The sequence below is a fragment of the Tympanuchus pallidicinctus genome, unplaced genomic scaffold (assembly GCF_026119805.1).
Source record: "Tympanuchus pallidicinctus isolate F22 unplaced genomic scaffold, pur_lepc_1.0 scaffold9, whole genome shotgun sequence".
Classification (NCBI taxonomy): Eukaryota; Metazoa; Chordata; class Aves; order Galliformes; family Phasianidae; genus Tympanuchus; species Tympanuchus pallidicinctus.
Genome location: NW_026294813.1, coordinates 1,863,554 through 1,886,078, shown reverse-complemented (window position 1 = coordinate 1,886,078; position 22,525 = coordinate 1,863,554). Strand labels below are relative to the sequence as shown.

The 22,525-nt window shown below is 40.1% G+C and overlaps 1 protein-coding gene across 8 annotated transcripts; it reads left to right on the top strand.

Moving 5' to 3' along the window:
- Nucleotides 1–1,277: 1,277 nt before the first annotated feature.
- Nucleotides 1,278–22,052, top strand: CDK7 (cyclin dependent kinase 7). Of its 8 annotated transcripts, XR_008203195.1 has the most exons (13): nt 1,278–1,494; nt 1,632–1,691; nt 2,768–2,801; nt 4,442–4,509; nt 6,523–6,591; nt 8,277–8,387; nt 10,080–10,198; nt 11,231–11,330; nt 14,555–14,641; nt 16,940–17,089; nt 18,640–18,787; nt 21,577–21,716; nt 21,842–22,052. XR_008203195.1 is itself a non-coding variant. In XM_052670271.1 (12 exons), exons 1-12 carry the CDS (start codon nt 1,435–1,437, stop codon nt 21,612–21,614), a joined length of 1,044 nt encoding a protein of 347 aa, XP_052526231.1. In that variant the 5' UTR covers nt 1,278–1,434; the 3' UTR covers nt 21,615–22,052. The 8 variants fall into 8 exon arrangements, 7 of the variants coding, with proteins under 7 accessions (XP_052526231.1, XP_052526236.1, XP_052526235.1 ...); XM_052670271.1 differs by having other exon boundaries at nt 21,577–22,052; XM_052670276.1 differs by having other exon boundaries at nt 19,608–22,052.
- The last annotated feature ends 473 nt before the right edge of the window (nt 22,053–22,525 follow it).

Below are 22,525 nucleotides of genomic sequence, written 5' to 3'. Positions count from 1 at the left end.
TCTCTACCAAGAGGTTCAGAGATGCTAGAGACAAGGGGAAACCTGACTGCCAGTGAAGACTGAGGAAAATACCTCATTAAGTACCTTGGCCTTCTCCATGTCTATTGTAGCCAGTTCTCCCTTTTCATTAATCAGAGGGGGAACTCCTTGGCCTGTCTTTTCTGACCAATGGACCTGCAGAACCCCTTCTTGTTATTCTTCAAATGCCTCATCAATTTTACTTTCATCTATCTTAATCCCACCTCTGTACATCTGCACAACATCCCTGTACTCTTCCCAGACGACCCATTTCTGCTTCTGCTTCCTGTACAGGTCCTTCTTATCCCTCAGTTTGAACACCAGGTCCTTGCTCAGCCATGTCCATTTCCAACCTCCTCTGCCTGACTTCTTATGCTGGGCGATGGAGAGCTGTTATGCTCTCAGAAAGGTGTCTTTAAAGAGCTGCCAGCTCTGTTCCCTTCCTATGCACCTAACAACAGTTTCACAGAAGATCTCATCCAACAGCTTCTTGAGCAGAAGTTCACCCTGCTGAAGTTCAGGATCCCGACTCTGCTGTTTATCAGGAGGCCCCTGTTCCTCCTGATCACCGACTCAGGCAGGCCATGTTCACTACAGCCCAAGTGCCTGCTGCCCTAACCTCTTTAATGAGCTCATCTGCATTGATGAGCACCTGGTCCATTCACCGCTGGTTGGTCTGTCCAACACGTGGGTCAGGAAGTTTCCTTCATGCACTTCAGGAGTCTCCTGAATGCCTGCAGTCCATCATCCTGTTTCCCCAGCAGACATCTGGGTGGTTGAAATCCCCCATCAGAATGAGAGCCTTCTGTAGCAAGAAGGCCTCACGCACAGGCTCCCTTTGATCAGGCAGCCTGGAGTAGACCCTACGCAGCAGATGTCCTTCAATGGACCAGTTCCTGCTGCTGCCCACGAGCTTTCTGCCTGACCCTGGCTGTTCCTCGCAGGCAGCTCTCCATAATCCATGTTCACAATCCACGTCCGGTTTTTAACGCAGAGCGCAATTCCCCGCCCCTCCTTCCTTGTCTAGCTCTTCTACAAACCACGCAGCCTTCGACTGCAGTATTGCAGTCGTGCCATTTGCCCAACCGCGAAGCGTTCTGCGCAGCTGACCGAGGTCTGATTCGCCGCACCTCCACCGCGTCTGCGCGGCAGCCGGCCATCAGAGCCCGCCGCCCCCAAGCAGCGCGGTCAGGGCGGTGCACGGCCCGCCCTCGCCCCCGAGCTGACGCTGCAGCGGCGCGCGGCGCGGGGGGCTGGGGCGGCCGCACGGTGGCGTCAGGGCAGCCAGCGGCAGGGCGGGGCGGCGGGCCTGAAGCGACGCCGGGCGCGGGGGCTGATAAAGCTCCGTCGTTGCTCTTCGCTTCGTGTCTCGTCTCTCCGGCCTCGGGTTCTTTTCGCCTTTTCCGCTCGGAGGCCATGGACGCGCGGGCTCGTGCGAAGCGCTACGAGAAACTGGACTTCTTGGGGGAAGGGCAGGTGAGCGGCTGCCGGGGCCCTCTGGGGGGTGGCCGGGGTGCGCGGGGCGGGCCGTCCGCCGCAGTGTCCGGGCCTGCCGGCTCGGGACTGCGGGCCGCCCTGCCGATGCGCTCACGCGCGTCTCTCTCTCCCCGTAGTTTGCTACTGTGTATAAGGCAAAGGACAAGGTCACGGGGCAGATCGTTGCTATCAAAAAGGTGAGTGCCGGAACGTCCCTCTGTTGTGTCGCTGAGCGCCTTGCCCTGCAGCGCTGCTTGTGTGGACGGCTGCCGTGGGTAGTGCGTGAGGGTTGCTAGAGCCGTTGGCAAAAACGAAGGTAGCACAATCCATGGCTGCCTGGCCTCCTTGCTTGTCTGTGCCACGTGTAGTGAGGTCGGATTGTTCTGGGCCACGTACACATGGGCCGGACTGAAAGCAAAACCTCCATTTTACTTCTGTGAAAGCTACAGCAGATGTGAAAAGCACAGTGACACTATGTGGTAGAGCATGTTCTGAGATACCAAAAACTATTTTTCAGCAGAGACAGCACCATTAGTTAGGCATTGTCACTAGCAGTGAGCAAAAGCCTGCGTGCTGCAATGGCATAAATCTGTACCAGTGAAGCTGACCTGCTGTTGCCGTCACCTGTGCTGAAAGGCATCACCTGCTGCCTCACTGTGCTCACACCTGCTGCCTGGTCTCCATAAATGTTCAGCAAGTGTCGATGAATCTCGGTAGGTGCCATTTTTCTGCATGGAGGAGTTCAGCAACACACCTTTGCTTCATTCACACTTCTGTGTCAGATGTCATTTTGTTAGAGTACCCTTCTGCTGCCATCTGTCGCATGGCAACAACACAGAATGGGAAGGTTCAGCCTCTGCTGCCATGCTAGCATCCACCTCTGACTTCATAGGCCAGTGTAATAACATAGGAGGCATTACTGCAGAGCAGTCCTTGTAAAATATTCGGTATTGTTAACGTATAGAAGTAACAGCACTTTTTTTTTTTTTTTTTAATTAAAGCACTAAAAGAGCAACAGCAAAGTAAAACTAAAGAGCTATTTCACCTTGTTTTTGTACAACTAATGCACGAGTCTGATTGGATGGCAGTGGCTACAGTTCTTAATGAGGGTTCAAGGTGTTCATCAGAGACATTTTATTAAATTTTACTCTTCCTGGACTTGAAAATGTGGTATTAAAACTCAACCTGCATTGGAAAAATAACACCAAAGGATGTACCTGTACTGTTGCGGCCTGTGGCTTGACCTTATATAATATGAAACATTTATTTTCAGATTAAATTGGGACACCGATCAGAAGCTAAAGATGGTAAGTATTAACATAAGTTCATGTTCTATAAGCTGCTTTTATTGGTTTTGTTTCTGCAGACTGGGTGATTGATTCCTTCCAAACTTAGGGAGACAGATAAAAATAACATCAGAAATACAGTACTCTCGTACTGTATGTCTAGCTGCGCATAGATGGCTGTCAACTTTCTCAGTTTAGGTGCAACCCAAACATGAATATAGCATAGAATAATAGTTCTGATGCTTACGTGTGCCTCTGTGTCTTAATTGTGCAAAGGAAGTGCAAGTGCTTATCTTTTTTGTCCCAGAAAATATCACATGAAAATAATAAGTAAAAACAAGATTCTAAAAATCTTTTCTTTGAGTAAATTTGCTTGTTTTGTTTTGAGAAGTTATATTTGTCCAGTAGTTTCTTTTGATGAGATGCTCTGACCAGCCACATGCATTCAGGCATTGATGTTGCAATTAAAACCCAATAATCCTGCTCTTTGCTTTTTGCTTATCTGGTGCAATAGCGTGCAGTCGTATGGGCGTAGCTGCCATCCTTCAGGGATCCTGCACCTGGTTACCAGATTCTTGTGAAAATTCTTCAGTTCCATTCTAAGGAAGAACTAGACATCCCAGAGTCTTCCAGTTGTGTCAACTGCCACAGAGCTGCGATTCACCTGGTCTTCACTAGACTAATGTCCTTTAAGGACAGTCATCTTTTAGGGCCTGCAGCCATAATTCAAGAAGAAGAGCGATCATGTCTGGTTTTCCTTGTGCTTAACTGGTTGCATACTTGGGATTTTATTTTTTTTTTAGTATAAAAAATATGCCCACATGAAAGCAGACACTGTTTCTAAAGAAGGAATTAAAATAGGTGAAATGAGAGTGTAAATTAATCCATCACTGCACCCAAATCTTTGCTAGAATCTTATATGTTGAATAAAAACACTGGGGATAGCGATTTTTCTGAGCACACATAGTTGAATCTTGCTGCACAATAAAGTGCAGTAGTGTTTGTCTGCCAGTAAGTTGTCTTAGCCATTCATACCAGCATGTTTTTGAGAGAGGAGTTGTTAACTAGTGTGCATGGTTTGATGGGATGCAGTATGGATGACCATCAAAGTTCCCTCCCCAAGTTTTTCTTTATGAAATCTGTCTGTTACAGGATTTGTGTTAGGGTGAGTAGGTTTTGGCCAGTACTTTTTGTGTTGTAGTACAACTGCAGAAGAGAAATTTTCTTACCTCTTCTGGCTGAAATAGCTTTTTTTTTTTTTTTTTTTTTTTTTTTTTTTTCTCCAAAAATCATGTTCACTCTACCTTCCTCTGGAAATGATGCAGAACTGAAATTTCCAGGACGTAACTTTACTTTAAAACAAAATCAAAGCTTGCTGTAACCTGGAAACTGTTTTTCTAGGCTTGTTGTAGAACAGACCTTTTTAGCCAAAGGAATGTATACATTGCTTTATAATCTATATCTTCTAATTATTACCTATATTTTGTCTGCAGCAATCTACGTATCTGTGGCAGTCTGCTTGGCTTTAACAAATAGATGAGCGGTGAGGAAAAGGATTGTAATGTTAAATAATCAATGAACAACAGAATAAGAGGTTTCTTTGCTGGAGTTTAATTTGAAATTTTTAATTTTATTCTATTTCATTACTTTTTTCGATATAGGAATCAACAGAACAGCTCTCAGAGAGATAAAGTTGTTGCAGGAACTAAGCCATCTGAATGTTATTGGTGTAAGTAAAATGAATGCTACTTCTAAAATCAGTTCCCAAATACTGTTGATACAGTTTCAAACTGATATTTAAAACTAGTTATCAGAAAGCTACTTTATTGTAGATTCTTTGCCCAAGGTGAACAGTGAAAGAGTTGTTGCAGAAAAACGTCTGTTTTCTTAATAAATACTAAGTCTTTTTATTTTTAAATCCTTTACTGTTTAGCTCGTGGTTATGGAAATCAAAGGTGGGAAGGCTTCTAGAAATTTAGATCATCTGATTTTTATTTATTTTATTTATTTTTATATTTCAATTATACAAATGCAAACGAGTGCAGTGTTAAATTTACCTGAACTGGCTAGCGGCAGAGGAAATTGTGACAGCCAAAAGCAGGCTTTGTAAGTAACAGTGAAGAGGGATTCACATAGTTTTTATTAGGTTTTATTGCTGCCACTTAAACCCATTGTTAGGTAGTGTGATTCCTGTCTTGTTTCAGTCTTACTTAAATTGACTTCTGTCTACAGATACTTAGCGGGAGCTGAAGGTACTTTAAAATTAGCAAATGTAGGTCATTCAAAACTTTGCCATAACCACTAGACCAGATAGGAATTCTCTGTAGTTTTTATTTAGCATTTTGGACTGGAGGTACAGTACTCTTCTGGACTGTGAACTTAACTTTCAAAGTGGTTACAGTACACAGAGAAGTCTACTGAACTTGGTTGGTAAGTAAAGTGGAACTGATAGTGGGGGGGGGGGGGAAAGCAATCACAAAACAATAGTATGTATAAATTATGCAGTAGAAGGCAATCTATGTATTTCACACAGAGCATAGTGAATCTCTCAAGTTTATTTCCACAGGCATTACAGAAGCAGATGATATCAACAGTGTGAGAAGGAATTTGGCAAATTTGCAATCATTCATGAATCCAAGAGGGCAGAAGTTCTATATAACAGTTGAGCTTGGGTAGAGGGTAAGGATGCAAGGTGTGCTTTGGAATATCCATCAAAGTTAGCAGAAACTTGGGGGTATTGGATGGTAAGCTGGATATGAACCAGCAATGTGCACTTGCAGCCCAGATAGCCAACTGTATCCTGGGCTGCATCAGAAGAAGTGTGGCCAGCAGGGTGAGGGAGCTGATCCTGCCGTTCTACTCTGTGCTCTGCTTGCCTTGAGTATTGCATCCAGATGTGGCGTCCTTAATACAGGAGAGATGTGGACCTGTTGGAGTTTGTCCAGAGGAGGGCCAAAAAAATATCCAAGAGATTGAACATTTCTGCTATGAGGGCAGGCTGAGAGTGCTGGGGCTGTTCATCCTGGAGAAGGTTCTGGGAACACCTGATAGTGGCTTTTCACTATCTAAAGGGGGGCTGTAAGAAGGAAGGAGGCAGACTCTTCAGCAGGGTCTGTTGTGGTAGGACTACAGGAAGTGGTTTCAAAATAAAAAGGAAGATTTAGATTGGACAAAAGGAAAATAATTTGTGCAGTGAGGGTGGTAAGGCACTGACTGGCAGAGGTTGCCCGGAGATGTGATGGATGCTCCATCCCTGGAGGCATTCAAGGTCAGGCTGAATGGGGCTCTTAGAAACCCGATCTGGCTGTGTGTGTCCCTTTTCCTTGTAGGGGAGAGGGACTAGGTGATCATTAAGGATCCTTAGCACCTCAAACAATTCTATGATTCTATGAATTCAAGATTTTTAACTCTAGGATGGAGAGGTAATTGTATAAAACGTTACCAGATCATGTGGGCTTCTTGGCTACCGAGTTAAGAAGTAAACTAAGTAATAAATTTTGTGTTGCAGGTAGGTGAACTGCAACAGTGCTACTTCATATTACGGGGTTACATTAAAGAAAACAAGATTCAAGACAGAACTGTGAGATCAGTTCCATGCTTTCCCAAGTCTAGGCCGTAGGTAGTCCTGTGCCTGTCTGTCTCTGCCAGTAAACTGAAAGTGCCTGTGCAAACTAGAGTAGAGTGGAATTTTAGAAAACTGGAATTGAGGGAGTATAGTTCATCATAACATTTTGTTTTACAGCTTTTAGATGCATTTGGACACAAATCCAATATTAGCTTGGTGTTTGACTTCATGGAAACAGACCTTGAGGTAAGACGGATTAAGATATCTCTTATTTCAGTATCTTCAAATGCATTTTGAAAATGCATCCTGAAAAACTATTTTTATAGCCTTACTTTTACTGTATTTTTTTAATTTTCTTTTTATAATGGTGTCTTTCATTATGTAACTTGATTAATATTATACCTTTAAAAGAGTTGGAATAGTGTGACAATTTTTGTGTAATTTCAACTGAAAATGCCTTTTAAGTAATTTCTGTCAGCACTGTTACCAGGAAACAGACTGTTTACTATATTAGTTTTCTAGGAACTTCAGTCAGAGCATAGAACCACTGATCATAAGCCAGGATCTCAGAATGCAATTGCTAAGCACAGTAATGTAAAACATGCACAAGTAAGTGTGATATTATTAAAGTATGCCATGTAATGATCTGACTAGAAGTCACATACTCCTGGACCTTTCTTTTAAATTTGACAGTGGTACTTGCTTGCAAGCCTGACTCTTACAGATGTTTCATTAGTTTATCTTTTGCTAAAATATTTTTATCAAATACTTTAGTGCAGATGCTTCATTGTGGAGCACTGCTGAGAAGACATTTTGGATGATTCTCATGTCAGATCTGTATATGCATATCCATACTCTGGAAGAAATTAACCCATTGTACATATGGCATGAGACCCTGGAGCTCACACTTAAAATATTAAAGTAAAGCATTGACAAGTTTCTTGAAACTCAGAGAAATATAAGACTGAAGTTTTACTTTTCTTCTTTTTGCTCATAGAAGTAATGCCTACACTTTCTAGAGGATTGATTTTTACTTAGTAACTATGCAGTGTTTAGAAATCAAGAAGGTACACTGTACAAGGAGGAATTGAATACTTAGTAACACAATGCAGAGTGGTATCATTCAGACACCTTTGTTAGGGACTAAGGCCTGTTGTGATTAGGCTCGTGCTGCATGTTGGAAATTCTTTGGTTTTAGGCTGTTGCTTTGTAAATCTCAAACAATTTAAATCTTGAGAAATGGTACTAATGAACTGAAAAGCAATATTAAACAATTTTGAGGGAGTGACTTAGAAAGTATTTTTAAGGAGGATATTCACTAGAATTTTGATGTTAAAAATTAAACTATGTTGAACACTTAAGTTTGTTGAAATATAGTGTCGTGGCTATACTTCCCTGTCTTTGTGGGGGGAAAAAAAGGAAACCAATGTGTTAACAAGGATTAGATGCTTAAATTGCATGGAGGACAAATGAGCATGTAGGAATATAATTTCTTGTAGATTATTAACACATCTGTTATTTTTGTGTACAACTTTTTTGACTTGTCAGATTGTATATGTTTGGTATGAAGATAAAATAAAATCATGCTTCCTGCCAATTTTCTAAATGGGCTGCTTATGCCAAGTTCACAATAGACCATCTGGAGTCCCTACTCCGGTTCTGATATCTAGATCAGTATAGACCTGTGGGTTTTTGTTTTGGTTTGGTTTTTTTTTTGTTTGTGGGTTGTTTTGGGGGGAGGGGAGTTTGGTTTTTGTTTTTTGGGTTTTTGTTTTTGGACAAAGGATGGGAACAGTAGAGTATGTATAGCTACTAATTGCAACTTTATCCTAAAGCATAAGCTAACTTTTGAGCTGAAAAAACTGCGGAATAATTTTGCATTATAAGCTTTTGTGGTTATCAATCTACCATTGTCAATCTAACATTTGCAGGTTATTATAAAGGATACTAGTATTGTGTTAACACAAGCTCACATCAAAGCCTACATGCTGATGACACTTCAAGGATTAGAGTATTTACATCAACAGTGGATTCTGCACAGGGTAAGCATGCTCTAAATGCCTTTGTTCCCATAACAAATGTCACTTTGGATTGAATTTTAGTCTGAATAATGAAACCTTAATTGGTTTGCAGTGCATAGGGTTGCACTAGCTGTTGAGCAGTGGTAGTTGCAATGCTGGAAATGTTAAGAATTACTTACATCTATAGTGTAGATGCTTATATGTATAAGTCATTCCAAAAGTAATGCTTTCTATTAATTCCCATGGAAACTACGATGCAAAAAGCACGATATCTCTATACAGCAGAGCAAATTCTGTTTTTCAACGTGGTCACCACTCTTAGCTATGCATTTTAATCAGTGATGAACAGGAGCCTGCTTGCCACGCTCTTAAAAACCAGCATCAGCAGATGTCACTCACTGTCTCTACTGCAGTAACGCACCACCCCTGCTTCTCTATGTTCACATCCAATGTTTGGTCTCCATAAACATTCAGCAAGTGTCAGTGAGAATGTCAGCGAGTACTATTTTTTTTACACATGGAAGAACTCAGTTCTGCAGCTTTGCTTCATCTGCACTTCCATGTCAGATGCTGTTTTGTTAGACTGCCTCTCTGCTGCCATCTGTCACATGGCAAAATAATATAATGGGATATTGGTGAGTAGATTCAACCTCTACTGCCATACCACCATCTGCCTCTGACACTGTGGGTCAACATACTAAACAGGAGGTGCTACTTTTTGAGCAGCCTTTGTCAAGCTGTCTCAAGTGATTCATGACTTTGGTTAGAACTGTGATCTAGTCTGGCTTAGATGAAGTTAACTTTCTTCATAGGAGTTTGCATCATGCTGTATTTTGAATCTGTAGTTAAAACAGTGGGCTGTTTTCCACCTGTTGAACACTGCTTGCACATCTTCAAGCCTTTTTCTGCTCTGTCTCTAACCCAGCAGATCTGCTTGGAGGGGCTCAAGATTAGGACAGGACGAAGCACTTGGGGCAGCTGACCCAAGTGGCCCAGAGAAATGCTGTCTGTGGTACAATGGTGTGAAAATAAATAAAAATTGAAAAACGGGATATAGGGAAATATTTTGTCTTCCAAGTTGGCTGTTGCTCAGAGGCTATTTGGGCATCAGTCTCTGCTTGTGGGAGGTGATAAGTGAATTCCTTTGAGTCCCTTGTTTTTTGGATTTTGTTTAGTTTTTTTCTTTTTGTTTTTTGGGCTTTTTTCCTCCTTTCACCTGTTAAATGCCCTTTGTTTTATATCAGTCTATGAATTTTCTTGCTCTTCTTGTCTCACTTGGGTGTGAGGAGATGCAAGTAAATGGCTACGTGCCTCCTGGCTGCATCCAGGACACAACACTGTTACTATATTAAACTATATCAGTCCCGTAACCTCTCCAGCTGTCAGACAAATTAGCGATCATCTTATTCTTTTTTTTCAACAGTGCAGTAAGACAGAAGTAACGTTCTTGCAGCAAAGCAAAAACCTACCACAAATCTGTGTTTTTGAGCTCTGGAAATTAAATAGCATAATATTCAAACTGAGATGTTTGATTTTTTTTTAATTTTATTTTCATTTATGTGGAAATGATGTCATTTGTTTTCTTCATCACAGTGTAAAAACTCAAAATATATTTAGACTGAATTTTAGAATACTGTTACTATACTCTTGCTGGGATGTTGTCTGTTTTTATTAACAATGACGGGATTCCTTCTTTGCTTTCTGTACTGACAGGATCTTAAACCAAATAATTTGCTGTTAGATGAAAATGGTGTTTTGAAATTGGCTGACTTCGGCTTGGCAAAATCTTTTGGAAGCCCAAACAGAGTTTACACACACCAAGTAGTAACAAGGTAAGACATTTCTTAGATTGATGGTAAATGTTATGTATTACCCTGTGGAATACACCAAGTTAAAGCAACACATTTCAAGTTTGATTTCTAGCTCAAGTAGTATGACTGTAGTGGCAAAAAGTCTCATAACTTTGCATAAAGAAAGCATAATAAAATGCTTTTTAGCAGTGTTTTAAAGAATGATTAGAATTTGTGTCCCTGGAGGTTGTTCTATGGTATGATACGGATTTGAAGCACGTAAAAATAACATTTACCTACAAATCAAGCTTTCAGAGAGACAGTTGTTACTTGCTGCTAATCATGAACCCACCAGTCTTTTGTAGTGAGGCACATTAACTGTTGTGATATAAAAGCTCAACCCAGTTAAGTTAATGTCATTTTTGATGTGCTTACTTAAGACATGTACTCTTACAACAAAAGAGACATACGTACTCTTACAAAAACACTGCAAAATAAGTTTCCTTTGGTCCACTGTAATGCTAAAACTATGCAGCAAAACTGTTTAATACCTTCATTCAATCAAAAGGCATCAGTGATACAGTTGTTTGAAATGCAGTGTGTATCAAATCTTGCCCAGCTTCAAATAATTGCTGCCAAGATGTATTTTACACAAAATTAATTTCTAAGTCTGTTGCTAGTTGTATTTTTGAAAGCTGAAAGGAACTCTGTCTTAAAGTACCATTTATTGAAAATAAATTTAAAGAAAACAATGGTCTGTAACATGTAAGCCTCCCTATATACTTTTATACTTTTTCCTTTGCATATCTGCAATTCTGTTGTTTGCCCGTTAGCTCAGCTGTAGTAAAACTGTGGTTACGCATAGCCCCATGATGTACAATGCAATGCTTTTCAAACTTAAAAAACAAAAACAAACAAACAAAAAAAAAACAAACAAAACAACAACAACGCTTTGTGGTTCTTTAATGTTTGGAAAATACACGGGCAAGAGCAGAATTCTTCTTGTAGTCCTGCTCTGCTGCAGCATACATCAAGTAAAACCAGGTTTTCCTGAAACGTTTTTTTTCTGTTCAGATGGTACCGATCCCCAGAACTACTGTTTGGTGCTAGAATGTATGGTGTTGGTGTTGACATGTGGGCTGTTGGTTGTATTCTAGCTGAGTTGCTTCTCAGGGTAAGTCTTCAAATGTGCATTTTAGATGTGGGTTTCTTCTTCCCTGCAGTAGTATAATCAATAGAAACTTAGGCTACTTCGTAGGAGCAATGAAAGGGGGCAGGAAGGAAATACCTTCCAGAAGTTTGCTACCTAAATGTAAGGGGAAATTTTCTAATAAGCTGAGGTTCCAAAACCATTGCAAAGATTGGAAACCTTAAAAAACAGCTAGGCAAAAAAGTACAACAGAGTATCACAGTTCTGCCTTTGGGAAGGTGAGTAAAGTAGTTTACTCTTCCAGTCCTCTCCGTGTTTTCTTTTCACACAGCCATTCCTCAGTTTTCATCTATGATATTTGCAGAACATTTGGCATCACATGTACATGTACACTCTATAAATTGTTTACCAATATTTGGGAATAATGACCATAGTACAACTGTAGATTTATTTGTAATGAGCTGAAAATGTACTGTTGTTGTTGTAAACTGTGGCTAGTTAATAGACTGGAGTGAGGCTGGAGATATTCAAGATAACATCTTACTGAGGAGTGACATAATGTAATGTAAAGGTGTAATCATCCATAAATATGCTTTATGGAAATAAGCAATTATGTAGGTCTTCTGAAAACACTGAAGTAGGAGGTAGGAAGTGGAGGGCAGGGGGTACAAGCATAGCTGAAAGCATGAAGTAGCCTGCAGTATAACGTACTTCCCAAAATAAGCAGGTTCTGCTTGATTTATGCACTTTAAGTGTATGTTGTATTGTGAACCAGATTGGGTAACTAGTCTGTTTGAAAACACTTGGGAATATATCATTTGCCTTGTCTGATTTATCATATGTATAGATGTGCCAGTACAAGTTCAGAATGGAAATATAGAGTGGTTGCTTAAGAAGCATCAGTAGTGCATGCATAAACATAGATGAGGCCACAGGTGTCCAACCTTCTGGCTTGCCTGGGCCACGTTGAGTGAAAAGGGATAATCTTGCACTGTGTAATGTGGAATGCTGCGGAAGAGATGACTGCTAGTTATTTCCATGGCGACAACAACAAATACAAATAGCACAATAATTATTTGATAGAGCAAATTCTCAGCTACAAAACAGTGTTTTTCAATGTAGTCACCACTATTAGCTGTGTTTTTTTTTCCCAACGTTGAACAAGAGCCTGCATGCCGTGCTTATAAAAATCTCTACCTGTGAAGGTGATACCTGTTCCACAGTTGCTGTGATGGCATCAGTGCTGATACGCACCATCCACCTCCTCCCATCTGCTCTGTGGTCCCCATAAATGTTCAGCAAGTATGGATGGATATCAGTGCATGCCATTTTTTTTCCATGTGGAATAATTCAATAACACACCTCTTGCTTCATCTGCACTTCCATGTCAGATGCCATTCTGTCAGAGTGCCCCACTGCTGCCATCTGTCACACAGCAACAACATGGGATGGGGTGTTGGTAGGAGGTCCACCTCTACTATCATACCACCAACATCCACCTCTGGCAGTGTAGGCCAATGTAATAAAATAGGAGGCATTACTTTTGGAGCAGCCCTCGTAAAATATATAGCTAATGCACGTAAGTAAACAAAACTTATTTTATTCTGTAGTGTTTCTTTTTAAAACCTAAAAAGAGCAGCAACAACACAGACCTAGTGAAACATTTGACTTTGCTTTTGTACATTAGCCTGGTTTGATAGCAATGGTCGCAATTCTTAGTGCTTTGCCAAGGTGTTCATCAGAAATCTTTATGAAATTTTACTGTGTTTGATCCTTGAGAACAGTTGTTCACAAATATGCGTATGGCCAAAGAGCAATGGCATACTGATGAGGTGTGATTGTGAAGTGAAGATCTGTGAAGATAATTCTCTTTGGTAAAATAGGGCTTATAGGGGTCCAACAGAGAAACATGATCACGCTTTAACTCAAATATACCAAAGAATTGGTGATTTTTTCCTGCAGACTTGAAACCTATTCTCAAATTACTAATCAAAATGGAAAGCACAGCTGCATATTTTTCGCTGTTCACAGGACTGTGTTTAAGCAATATGCCTCAATACATGCAATTATTTGCCTTAACTTGAGCCTTAAGTGCACTGCATCCACGCCATGCCCTGCTTTCATTCCAGGCAGTGCCAGTTGCACACTGCTGTTTGGTTGTTGCCGGCAGTGGTTGCATGCTGGAGGCGGGGCTGGGCTACTTGGCAGGGCAGAGCCACTGCTGTGATGGTACAGGGCAGGGAACAGCTGCAGGGCAGGCTGGGCCAGGCTGTGTGTGGGCTGCAGGTTGGACAGGTGTGGATTAGACCTCTGAAGTTGTGTACATTGTGGAAAGTTAGAAAGCAAAGACATGATCTAATTCTATTAAATTATTTTTCTTACAAAGCACATTATGTTTATGGCGAGGTTTTATCACTATGATAGTTTTAAATGTATCTGTCTCTTCTTCCTGGTGTACTGGATTGAAGGATAGTGAAATTTCCGGGAGCTTTACAAAAGCTCTTAAAGATCTTCAATGGGCTTTCAAGGCACCAAAATTGAGTGCTCTGCTTTACAAGGGTGTTCATTATGCTCTTTCTGTCCTTATGATTAAAATACTGCCTCTAACTTCACTTTTGTTCACGAAGTCCCTTTTTTTTCTTTCACTGTGTGCCTGTTGCATGAATGACAGCTCAAACTGGACAGACATGCAGTTTTTTCTGTCTTCTGCCTAGCTTAGTTGACGTCTTAGAGTTGACATCTTGTTAGGCAGTTTAATCCTTTATGGATATGAGTCAGTATAATTTCTCTTGATGCTCTTTTGTTCTTCTGTTATTAATTCTCACTTTTGTAATGTGATTGCAATCCACATTAATGTTTGTATATAAAATGTCATGTAATATCACCTATCTTGAGGTTGTAGGTGCTGGAAAGATTATTGTGATCAACAGACTGTAAATTTACAGCTCAGGGTAAAACAAGTTAGCTTGATAAAAGAATGATTCTACATTAATGCTGTAGTGGTTTTAATGTTACGTTTTGTTCTATTCTGTCAAGTCAGTGATACTAAGCCTGGGTTACAAGAAATGTTCAAAATCTATATGGATGTCACTAGATAGCTTTAAGTGTTCAGTGTCCCTTGTTACAGGCACATGGTATACAAAGATGTTTCAGTTTGAATGTGTAATGCAATTATGAGGAGCCACTCTAAGATAATTTCTGTAATTAAGTCTACAATTTAGTTTAAATGAGCTGTTGCCTTCTTCCAGGTTCCTTTCTTGCCAGGAGACTCTGATCTTGACCAGTTAACAAGGATTTTTGAAACACTGGGCACTCCAACAGAAGAACAGTGGCCTGTGAGTCCTTTTGTTTAACACTCTGACTTTAATTTTACTTGACTCTACTTTTGCTTTTGAAATTAACTTTAAAAATGTATCAGAATATTTCATTAAGTTCTCAGAATGCAGCTGCCTCTCACAAAGAAAGAAGATAAGCAGCTGAGACTTCTATCTCAGCAAATCTCTAATCATTACAACAGTGTTTTTAGCATCATGCAGCAGTTGAGAGACATCTTAATTTCCTTTCTTGGTCCACAGTTTCCCATGCTATTGATATAAAATTAATATTGATTGCTTAATGTTCTTGAGATTCTTGATATATTGATGTTTTAACTCAGAAGGCTTTAATTGCTTTCAATGTTAGGAACAATTTATAGGACCTTAAGTTGGGCTGTCCAGGTTTTTTATTCGGGATCCATTAAAAGAAAGAAAGACAGTTCTGAGGCAAAATGATTTCTCAGAATAACTCTCTGGTAATATACAGAATTCAGTGTCTGTCACTGCAGTGGACCCTCCTTTTTTTTTTTTTTTGTGATTGGCACCACTGGCTTTCAGTGGCATTGTATCCCTAAGCCTTCATCTGCCACACAAGCTGCATCTAAAACATGAATGATAACCTGTCTAGCTATGCTCAGTCAGAGTAGCTAGGTGTTGTCAGTCATTTCAGGGCACTTTTTTCCATATAAGCTCCAGCCCTCTGTTCATCTTAGTGGCCCTCCTCCAGACCCGCTCCAAGAGCTCCACGTCCTTCCTGTACTGGGGCCCCAGGCCTGGACGCAGTACTGCAGATGGGGCCTCATAAGAGCTGAGTAGAGGGGGACAACCACCTCCCTCTGTCTGCTGGCCACCCCTTTTTTAATGCAGCCCAGAACACAGTTGGCCTTCCAGGCTGCAAGCACACACTGCTGGGTCGTGTCCAGCTTCTCGTCCACCAGGACCCCCAAGTCCTTCTGTGCAGGGCTGCTCTCAAGGAGATCTTCCCTATTTGTATTTATAGAAATACATATATATTTGTATAATATTATATGTATAAATACCTGGCATTGCCCTGGCTCATGTGCAGCATTCTACATTTGGCCTCGTTGAACCTCCTTATGTTTTCATTGGCCCACTTCTCCAGGCTGTCCAAGTCCCTCTGGATGACTTCCCTTCCCTCCATTGTGTCGACAGCACTGCTCAGCTTGGTGTTGTCTGCAGACTTGCTGAGGGTGCACTCGATGCCATTGTCTGTGTCAGTGATGAAGACATTGAAGAGCACTGGTCCCAGGACCGACCCCTGAGGGATCAGGGGTCATTGTATCCTGCAACTGTTCCTCCTGTATGCCAGTTTTCCTTTGTATGAATGGCGCTTAGGTGCTACCTGAGGTGGTCACTAAATGGATCTATAGCTATGTGAAAAAATTTTGTGTAAGGCAATACTAGCCCCACACAATTCTGTTGTGCTAGGATTCTAAAGGGAGGCACAAAGATTTTTGCAGTGATATTTTCTCTTTCTTGGAGGTGAGAAAAGGAGAGGACAGGAAATTCATTAGCACAACAGAGATAATGCATTCTGAAATTTATTTCCAAACCTATGATTTTCAAATATTGAAACCTTTGCAGTCAAAGTTGTAACTGATTGCACACATTTTTACTACAGCATTAGTGTTTTATTTAGCTTGAATAAACTTGATGAGCAAACTTACTGAAATATGTTGATTTAAAGGTTTAAAATACTTACTGACATCTAGATAATTGTCTGTAACTGGTTTAGTTTTATGGTGAAATTTGAATAGAAGGGTTGGTTGATTGTTGTTTTGTGTTTTGTTTTTTTTTTGTACCTAAAGGGGGCAAAAATGCCATTCATCTTTTGTTTAACTGGTTTTTCCTTCCTTCCCTGTAGCCCATAAATAAAACATGCATTTGAAAAAGTAGCTCAAAATGCTAACGATGGATGACAAACTTTGAAGAGGACAGTATATTACCAGGAGGAAGTGCACATTAGCTCCTCTTTGTATCTTGTCTCTTTACCGTCTGCCAGTTTTACTTTGTGCTCACTGTAAAGTTCCTCCATGCTTCCTTTGTTAATTTTGTTTTCTATTGTACTCCTCACTACTGAAGCAGGAGGGTGAAAGATTACTTGGTAATGGATACTGCGTCAATTCTTTTTTTAGAGTAATTTTTATGACCTATTATTCCCACACTCAGGTATTAACAGGGTGTCTTGAAGAACAGTTAGCTTCTGCTTTGGATACAGCTATATGAAGTTTCATTTCTGTGAAAAGCTAAACTCCTTCAATCTTGAAAAACAGACATCCCACTTTTGTGTCTTTGTAGGGAATGACAAGTCTTCCGGATTACGTCACGTTTAAGTCTTTCCCTGGAATGCCTCTTCAACATATCTTCAGTGCAGCTGGAGATGATTTACTTAGTCTTCTACAAGGATTATTTACATTTAATCCTTGTTCTAGAGTTACAGCCACTCAGGTATAGTACACCTGTATGTGTTCTAATCTTCATTAACATACTCAAAACATTAGATAAATGTGTTCTGAAGCTAAGAAGCCAGGTCTGAAATGGAATATCTGTCTGTGAAATACTGTAAGCACATTTCCCACATTTTATACAGAAAAACTTGAAATAACGCTCTCTGATAATCACTGTTCCCAATTATGTAGCCAAGGTAGACAACTAAAAAGTGTATGAGCCAGACAATCATAGTCAACATCTAAAATTCAGTTTCCTAAGATAACGAGTAAATCTTAACATAGTATGTTTTATTCCCTGTTTTAAAATGTTTTCAGCTTTAATTCATCCAGTCTCCAATTTCATTTAAACTTTCTTGGTTCTTTTTTAAAATGGACATCTGGTGATTTAAGCCACTGTCTTGAATTTCAGTTTCTATCTTGCTTGAGTAAAATTGATCTCAGTTTCACTACTGTTTATTGGGTAGAAATAAATGACTTTGAATTAAAATCTTGCAGAATGTTCTGTTCTAGTTGAAAATAGTATTACTGTCGTGGGCTAGGCACGGCAACTAATTCAAATATTTATCACCTCACAGTTATGGGGTAGCATGCACACCCCCACTGCAAGGCTGGGACTCCCTCATGGCTTGCTGGACAAGGCAAATCTCAGTGCTTGTTCGATACCCTTGAACGAATTGACTTTTTGAGAGCATATTGGAGGATTTTGTTTTGTTTTAGTCACCATCTCTAAAAATGTACCTTCCCAAGTAACTAGTTGCAGCATGCTTGAGACAATTCCTATATTAACTCATATATATGAAGACATTTTCCAGGCCATATTGTAAGATGGTGACTTGAATTTATGTGATTTTTCTAGTCTTATGTTTTTAATGACATCTCCACGGTGTAAGGCAGGAAAGCAATTTTTGCATACCATATTGGCTTGATTTATACATGGCATTGAATACTTTATAATTGGCATAAGCAAAAGTAGTGTAGAGCTAACAGACTACATAAGTAAAGCCATAAAGCATAGTAAATGGAAGCTGTGGAACTGCTAAAATTTAAAATAGGGTATGTAATTTTTCTACATCAAGTTAATCTTGCTTACATGCTCATTCAAACCATGTCGTCTTGCATTTTACACTGTAGAAGCAGCACAGTTAATGAATAGGAAGACCGGTTTTAAAAGCTAGCAAAACAATAGTGTTCAAAACTTTGGTTACACTATTTTAATCTCTTTTTCTCACTTCCATCTTTACTCATGTATCTCTTCTCTTTATTCAGAAAGTGAGTTCTTCAGAGCTAGAAACTCACTGATCTCCTGCAGTGTCATCTAGAGTTTTGTTAGAATGTTTGAGTGCTAGCTAGAAGTGAGCTTGCGGTTATCTCTTAGCTAACGAAGTACCATGGTAGTCACTGAGAATATTAAATCTTGCTATCTTTCAGTACAAAGATGCTTAAGTAGTTTCTGAAGTCTCAATTAAAATCTGTTTATTTCATTATAGTCTCTTCATATGTGAAGTTCTGATGCTTACACTGATTACTTTTTTTTTTTTGGCTGTTAAGGCATTGAAACAGAAGTATTTCAGTAATCGACCAGGACCCACTCCAGGATATCTGCTACCCAGACCCAACTGTGCTGCAGAGGCTGTAAAGGAGCAACAACACACACTTTTGAATTTAAAAAGGAAACGAGGAGAGGGAGTAGATCAAGGTAAATTCTTAATGTTTCACCTGTTTTAAAATGGGAACACGAGAGAAAACTGTACTTCCAGTATTTCAAAACATAAAAACTCTCTGAATGGATAATAACCCTGGATACCAGTACCATCTGGAGCCCTTTAGGATTTGTGTTTTCAGATAAGCACTTGAAGGTAAGAATGGCTTAATTCTACAATCTAACAGAATTGGTACCAAAAGACTCTTTTGCTATGCTTTACAGATCTGCTAATTAGAAGAAATCTCTAATACCATTAATCTTTTAATGGAGTGTGGTATGATCTACTAAATGAGAGGCTATCAGACTTTCTTCTTGTTTTCTCAAGCAAACAAGAAAATTCTCTATGAGTTAATAAACTTCATATCACTTAGAAAAAAGAAGGGAGAAATAAGAAATAAATATGGTATTTCTTTTATGTGATAGATTAAAGAATGTAAGTCAAATTTAGAGGGAATTCTGCTATCTCATTTGGACTAGGCAAATGAACTGTTAAGACCATGCAGGGTAAGGAAGATCTCAGTACATTACAGTGATCCTTTTAAGAAGCAAGCCTGTCCCCTAACATTTACTTCCATATGGAACCTCCAGTTTTCCTCAAACAGTGGTACATACTTCATACCCTCATAGCAAGAAAAGGTTTGTGGACTCAGCAGCTGTATGTGACACTAAACTAGTCAGCCCTTGTAGCAGAGAGGCAAACATTAATTCTTGAGCTTGGAATCTGTCATCTTGGCAGCAGGAATTTGCTAGATAGTAGCAATTAGATTAGATTAATAGCTATATAGTAGGTTAATACCAGTTTTGTTTTTACCAGGATGAGGCTGTTTCAATACAAGAGTGTGATATCTTGCTGGAACAGAAATGCTTCCATGAAACTGCATTTCCTCATGAGCTCAGATGGACAACTAAATTATTTAAGTTCATCTTACTGTTCAAGCACTTTGACCCGCTGTGTTAGATTATGTCAAATTACAAGTAAAACGCATTAGCTCTGATGCTAACCTCCACGCAATCCCAGCCCAGATAACAACACTTGTCAGCACCCCTCCTTCTGCACCCCTACCCGGCACAGTGGCACGAGAGACGCACGCCATAGGGTGTAGCTCAGTGCCCATTTATTGCTGCACAGCAGCCGCCTGTATACCTGACACATGACCGCCCCGTGACCTGTTAAGCACCACCCAGAACCACCCCCTGTAGCTACCACCCACCGAAGCCCAAGTGCCACCCACACCAAGCACTGCCCACAAGCTCATTGGCTTAATTTTTCTTTGAATTAGAATCTTTAATCTGTTCACGATTTGCTGCCCTCAGTACCACGGGTCAGCTGACGTGGGAATTTGTCAAGTACCATAGGTAATTCATTAAAGTAATTAGTTGAAGCTTTTTATCTCTTGCACCTAACACCATGTGTCTGCAATTAACATTTTGAGGTCCATGTCCCTAGAATATACAGTTAGCTAAACAACAGGAAAGAGAAAAAAATGCTTCTGAGTTTTGCAGTCTTGCAAAAAAAAAATCTTGAAATCTTGCATTTGTCAGTGAGCAGAGTTTCCAGAGCTGTATCAGAACATGCTTTAACATCTTTACAAAAGTCTGATCTTCAGTAAGGGGAAATCAGATTTCTGCCTCAGACTTTGGACAAGGCTAGGACTTCAGAGTTTAGATATAAATAAGGCATTTAGGAATTCAGCGTTACTTTTTGAGATATTTTATTGTCAGCATGAAAAGTAGCATCACTTGCTTCAAGTGCTTGTTGAAACATGTCAGAAAATTATGTTGTGTTGCTGGTGGAACCTGAATGTATCAAAAGTGTAGATCTTAATAGCCCCAACCAGCTTAGAAAGAGAGAACCAGTGTTACAGCCAACAGATCTGCTCTCCTGGATTTGGTCTGATACCCTTATATGGCACAGTCTTCTGAAGTTAAAATGAAGCGAATATTGGAAGAACCAGTCTTTTTTAAGAGTGCAGCATCTTTTTACTGCTGTTGAAAGTAGAAATGTGCAAAAATCATTTTGAAGTGAGTAATCCCTTGAAATTCTCAGGCTTGTATGTGCTTGTTCTTGCACAGCATCTTCCCCAGCCGGGTTGAGGTAGCACTGCAGAAACTGAGTAGCTTAAACTGGGAAGCGGTCAGTGTCCTCTTGTAAAACCTTGTCATCAGAAACTGGCTGCTAAGAGTGCACTTATGCCATCCCCATGAAGTGCTGCTTTTTCACAAGAAGATTGCCTTGGGGAGTGCTCACTAAATTTAAATGTGCAGCAGCTGTACTTTTCAAAAAAAAGCTATTGCCAAGGGAGAACTAGCAGTACATGAATGAGAGCCTGTAAAAAAGTATTATACATAATTGCTGGCTACTGCTGCCACTTATTTCTAATCAGTAAGGTAGGTGGAGGCACTGATGTCCACTGATTGTTCACCTTTTCCACTCTGGAAAACAATCAAATGGAGCACTTCTTCTTCAGGATGCAAACTTCCAGTCCTGTTAATTTGCATTTCTACAGAGCTGTAAGCTCATAAAATTGAGAATACAGAATACAGCAGTGATCTCTTTCCTAAGATAGTACAGATCTTAGATTAGGCAGGTTTCCTGTGCTATTCTACACTGGCTTGGAAAAAAAACCAACAGCCTATTAATGTCTCAAGGCGCTTCTGTAATTTGGGTGTTTGCTTAAGGTTTGTGGGAATGATTCATTGTTAATTTCTATTAGAGGACTCTTGCTTGTAGGACATGTAAAAATTGTTGGATCCTTCTATGGAAAACTTTGTATCCGTTCCAGAAGGCAGCTGTGGTTTATTCTATCAAGATTATAAATAAGCAGTACATGAATAAATTAGAGGACAGGAGGTGCATTATGCTAATGCAGAAGTGCTGCTGCCCTCATTTCTGCAGTTGATACTAACAGAAATGTGGTTGAAGGTAAGTCACAGACTTAAAGAGCTGTTACCTCCTAAAGACAGTTCTGCTGGGTACTGACTGTGTGTGAAAAAGATCACTCATCATTACCCCTTTACTGTGCTAACAATGTGATTTACACTTTTCAGGACTACCAAAAAAATTGATTTTTTGATTGCTGTGGATGGTGGATGAAAATGAGAGCTCGAGTGACCTGAGTCCCAACCATGAAAAACTCTGTAATAGTCACTGGATGGTTATTTTTAGAATATATTAATACGTAAAACGTGTACGTAATATTTTATTAATACAACTGAAGTTTTTAATTTTTTTTTAAATAAAATGCTGCTTAAAAAGCAAGATGGTCCCTCTCTCTGATTTGCTGTCTCACTGCTTTGACTCATGTTTTGAGGTACAAGTCTGAACCACCTGCATGCTGCTGATTTACACAGACCGATTTTGTAGACCCTTTCTGTTGAATCACATGCATTCCTTTACAGAGGCCCATCCTTCAGAGGAAGATGGCAAATGTGGCACCTGGAGCTTAAATGTACGTGGCTGTCTGCCAGCACTCACAATGTGTGTTGGAAAAACTATATCACTATAAGAGAAAGACGGGAGGCTTTTTGTTTCAGTTCATATGCCAGTGTAACAACTAAGTTTGCATGTACTCACTCAGACAGCTTGCCTTATGAATTTCAAAGGATATGTTCACTGTACTGAAAACAATTGAGACACTTGTTATTTTGTGGCGTGGCAGCTGTGCAAGGCTGTCTGGAATGTGGCTTGTCTTTCACATCACTGTCACCACTGCTGAAAGTCACCATCCACCA

Coding starts and splice junctions, on each gene's coding strand:
- CDK7 (XM_052670271.1), top strand. CDS start 1,435: ATGGACGCGCGGGCTCGTGCGAAGCGCTACGAGAAACTGGACTTCTTG. Junction 17,090..18,639: donor CTAGAGTTACAGCCACTCAG/GTATAGTACACC, acceptor TTGGCTGTTAAG/GCATTGAAACAGAAGTATTT. Junction 18,788..21,576: donor AGGAGAGGGAGTAGATCAAG/GTAAATTCTTAA, acceptor TATCCGTTCCAG/AAGGCAGCTGTGGTTTATTC.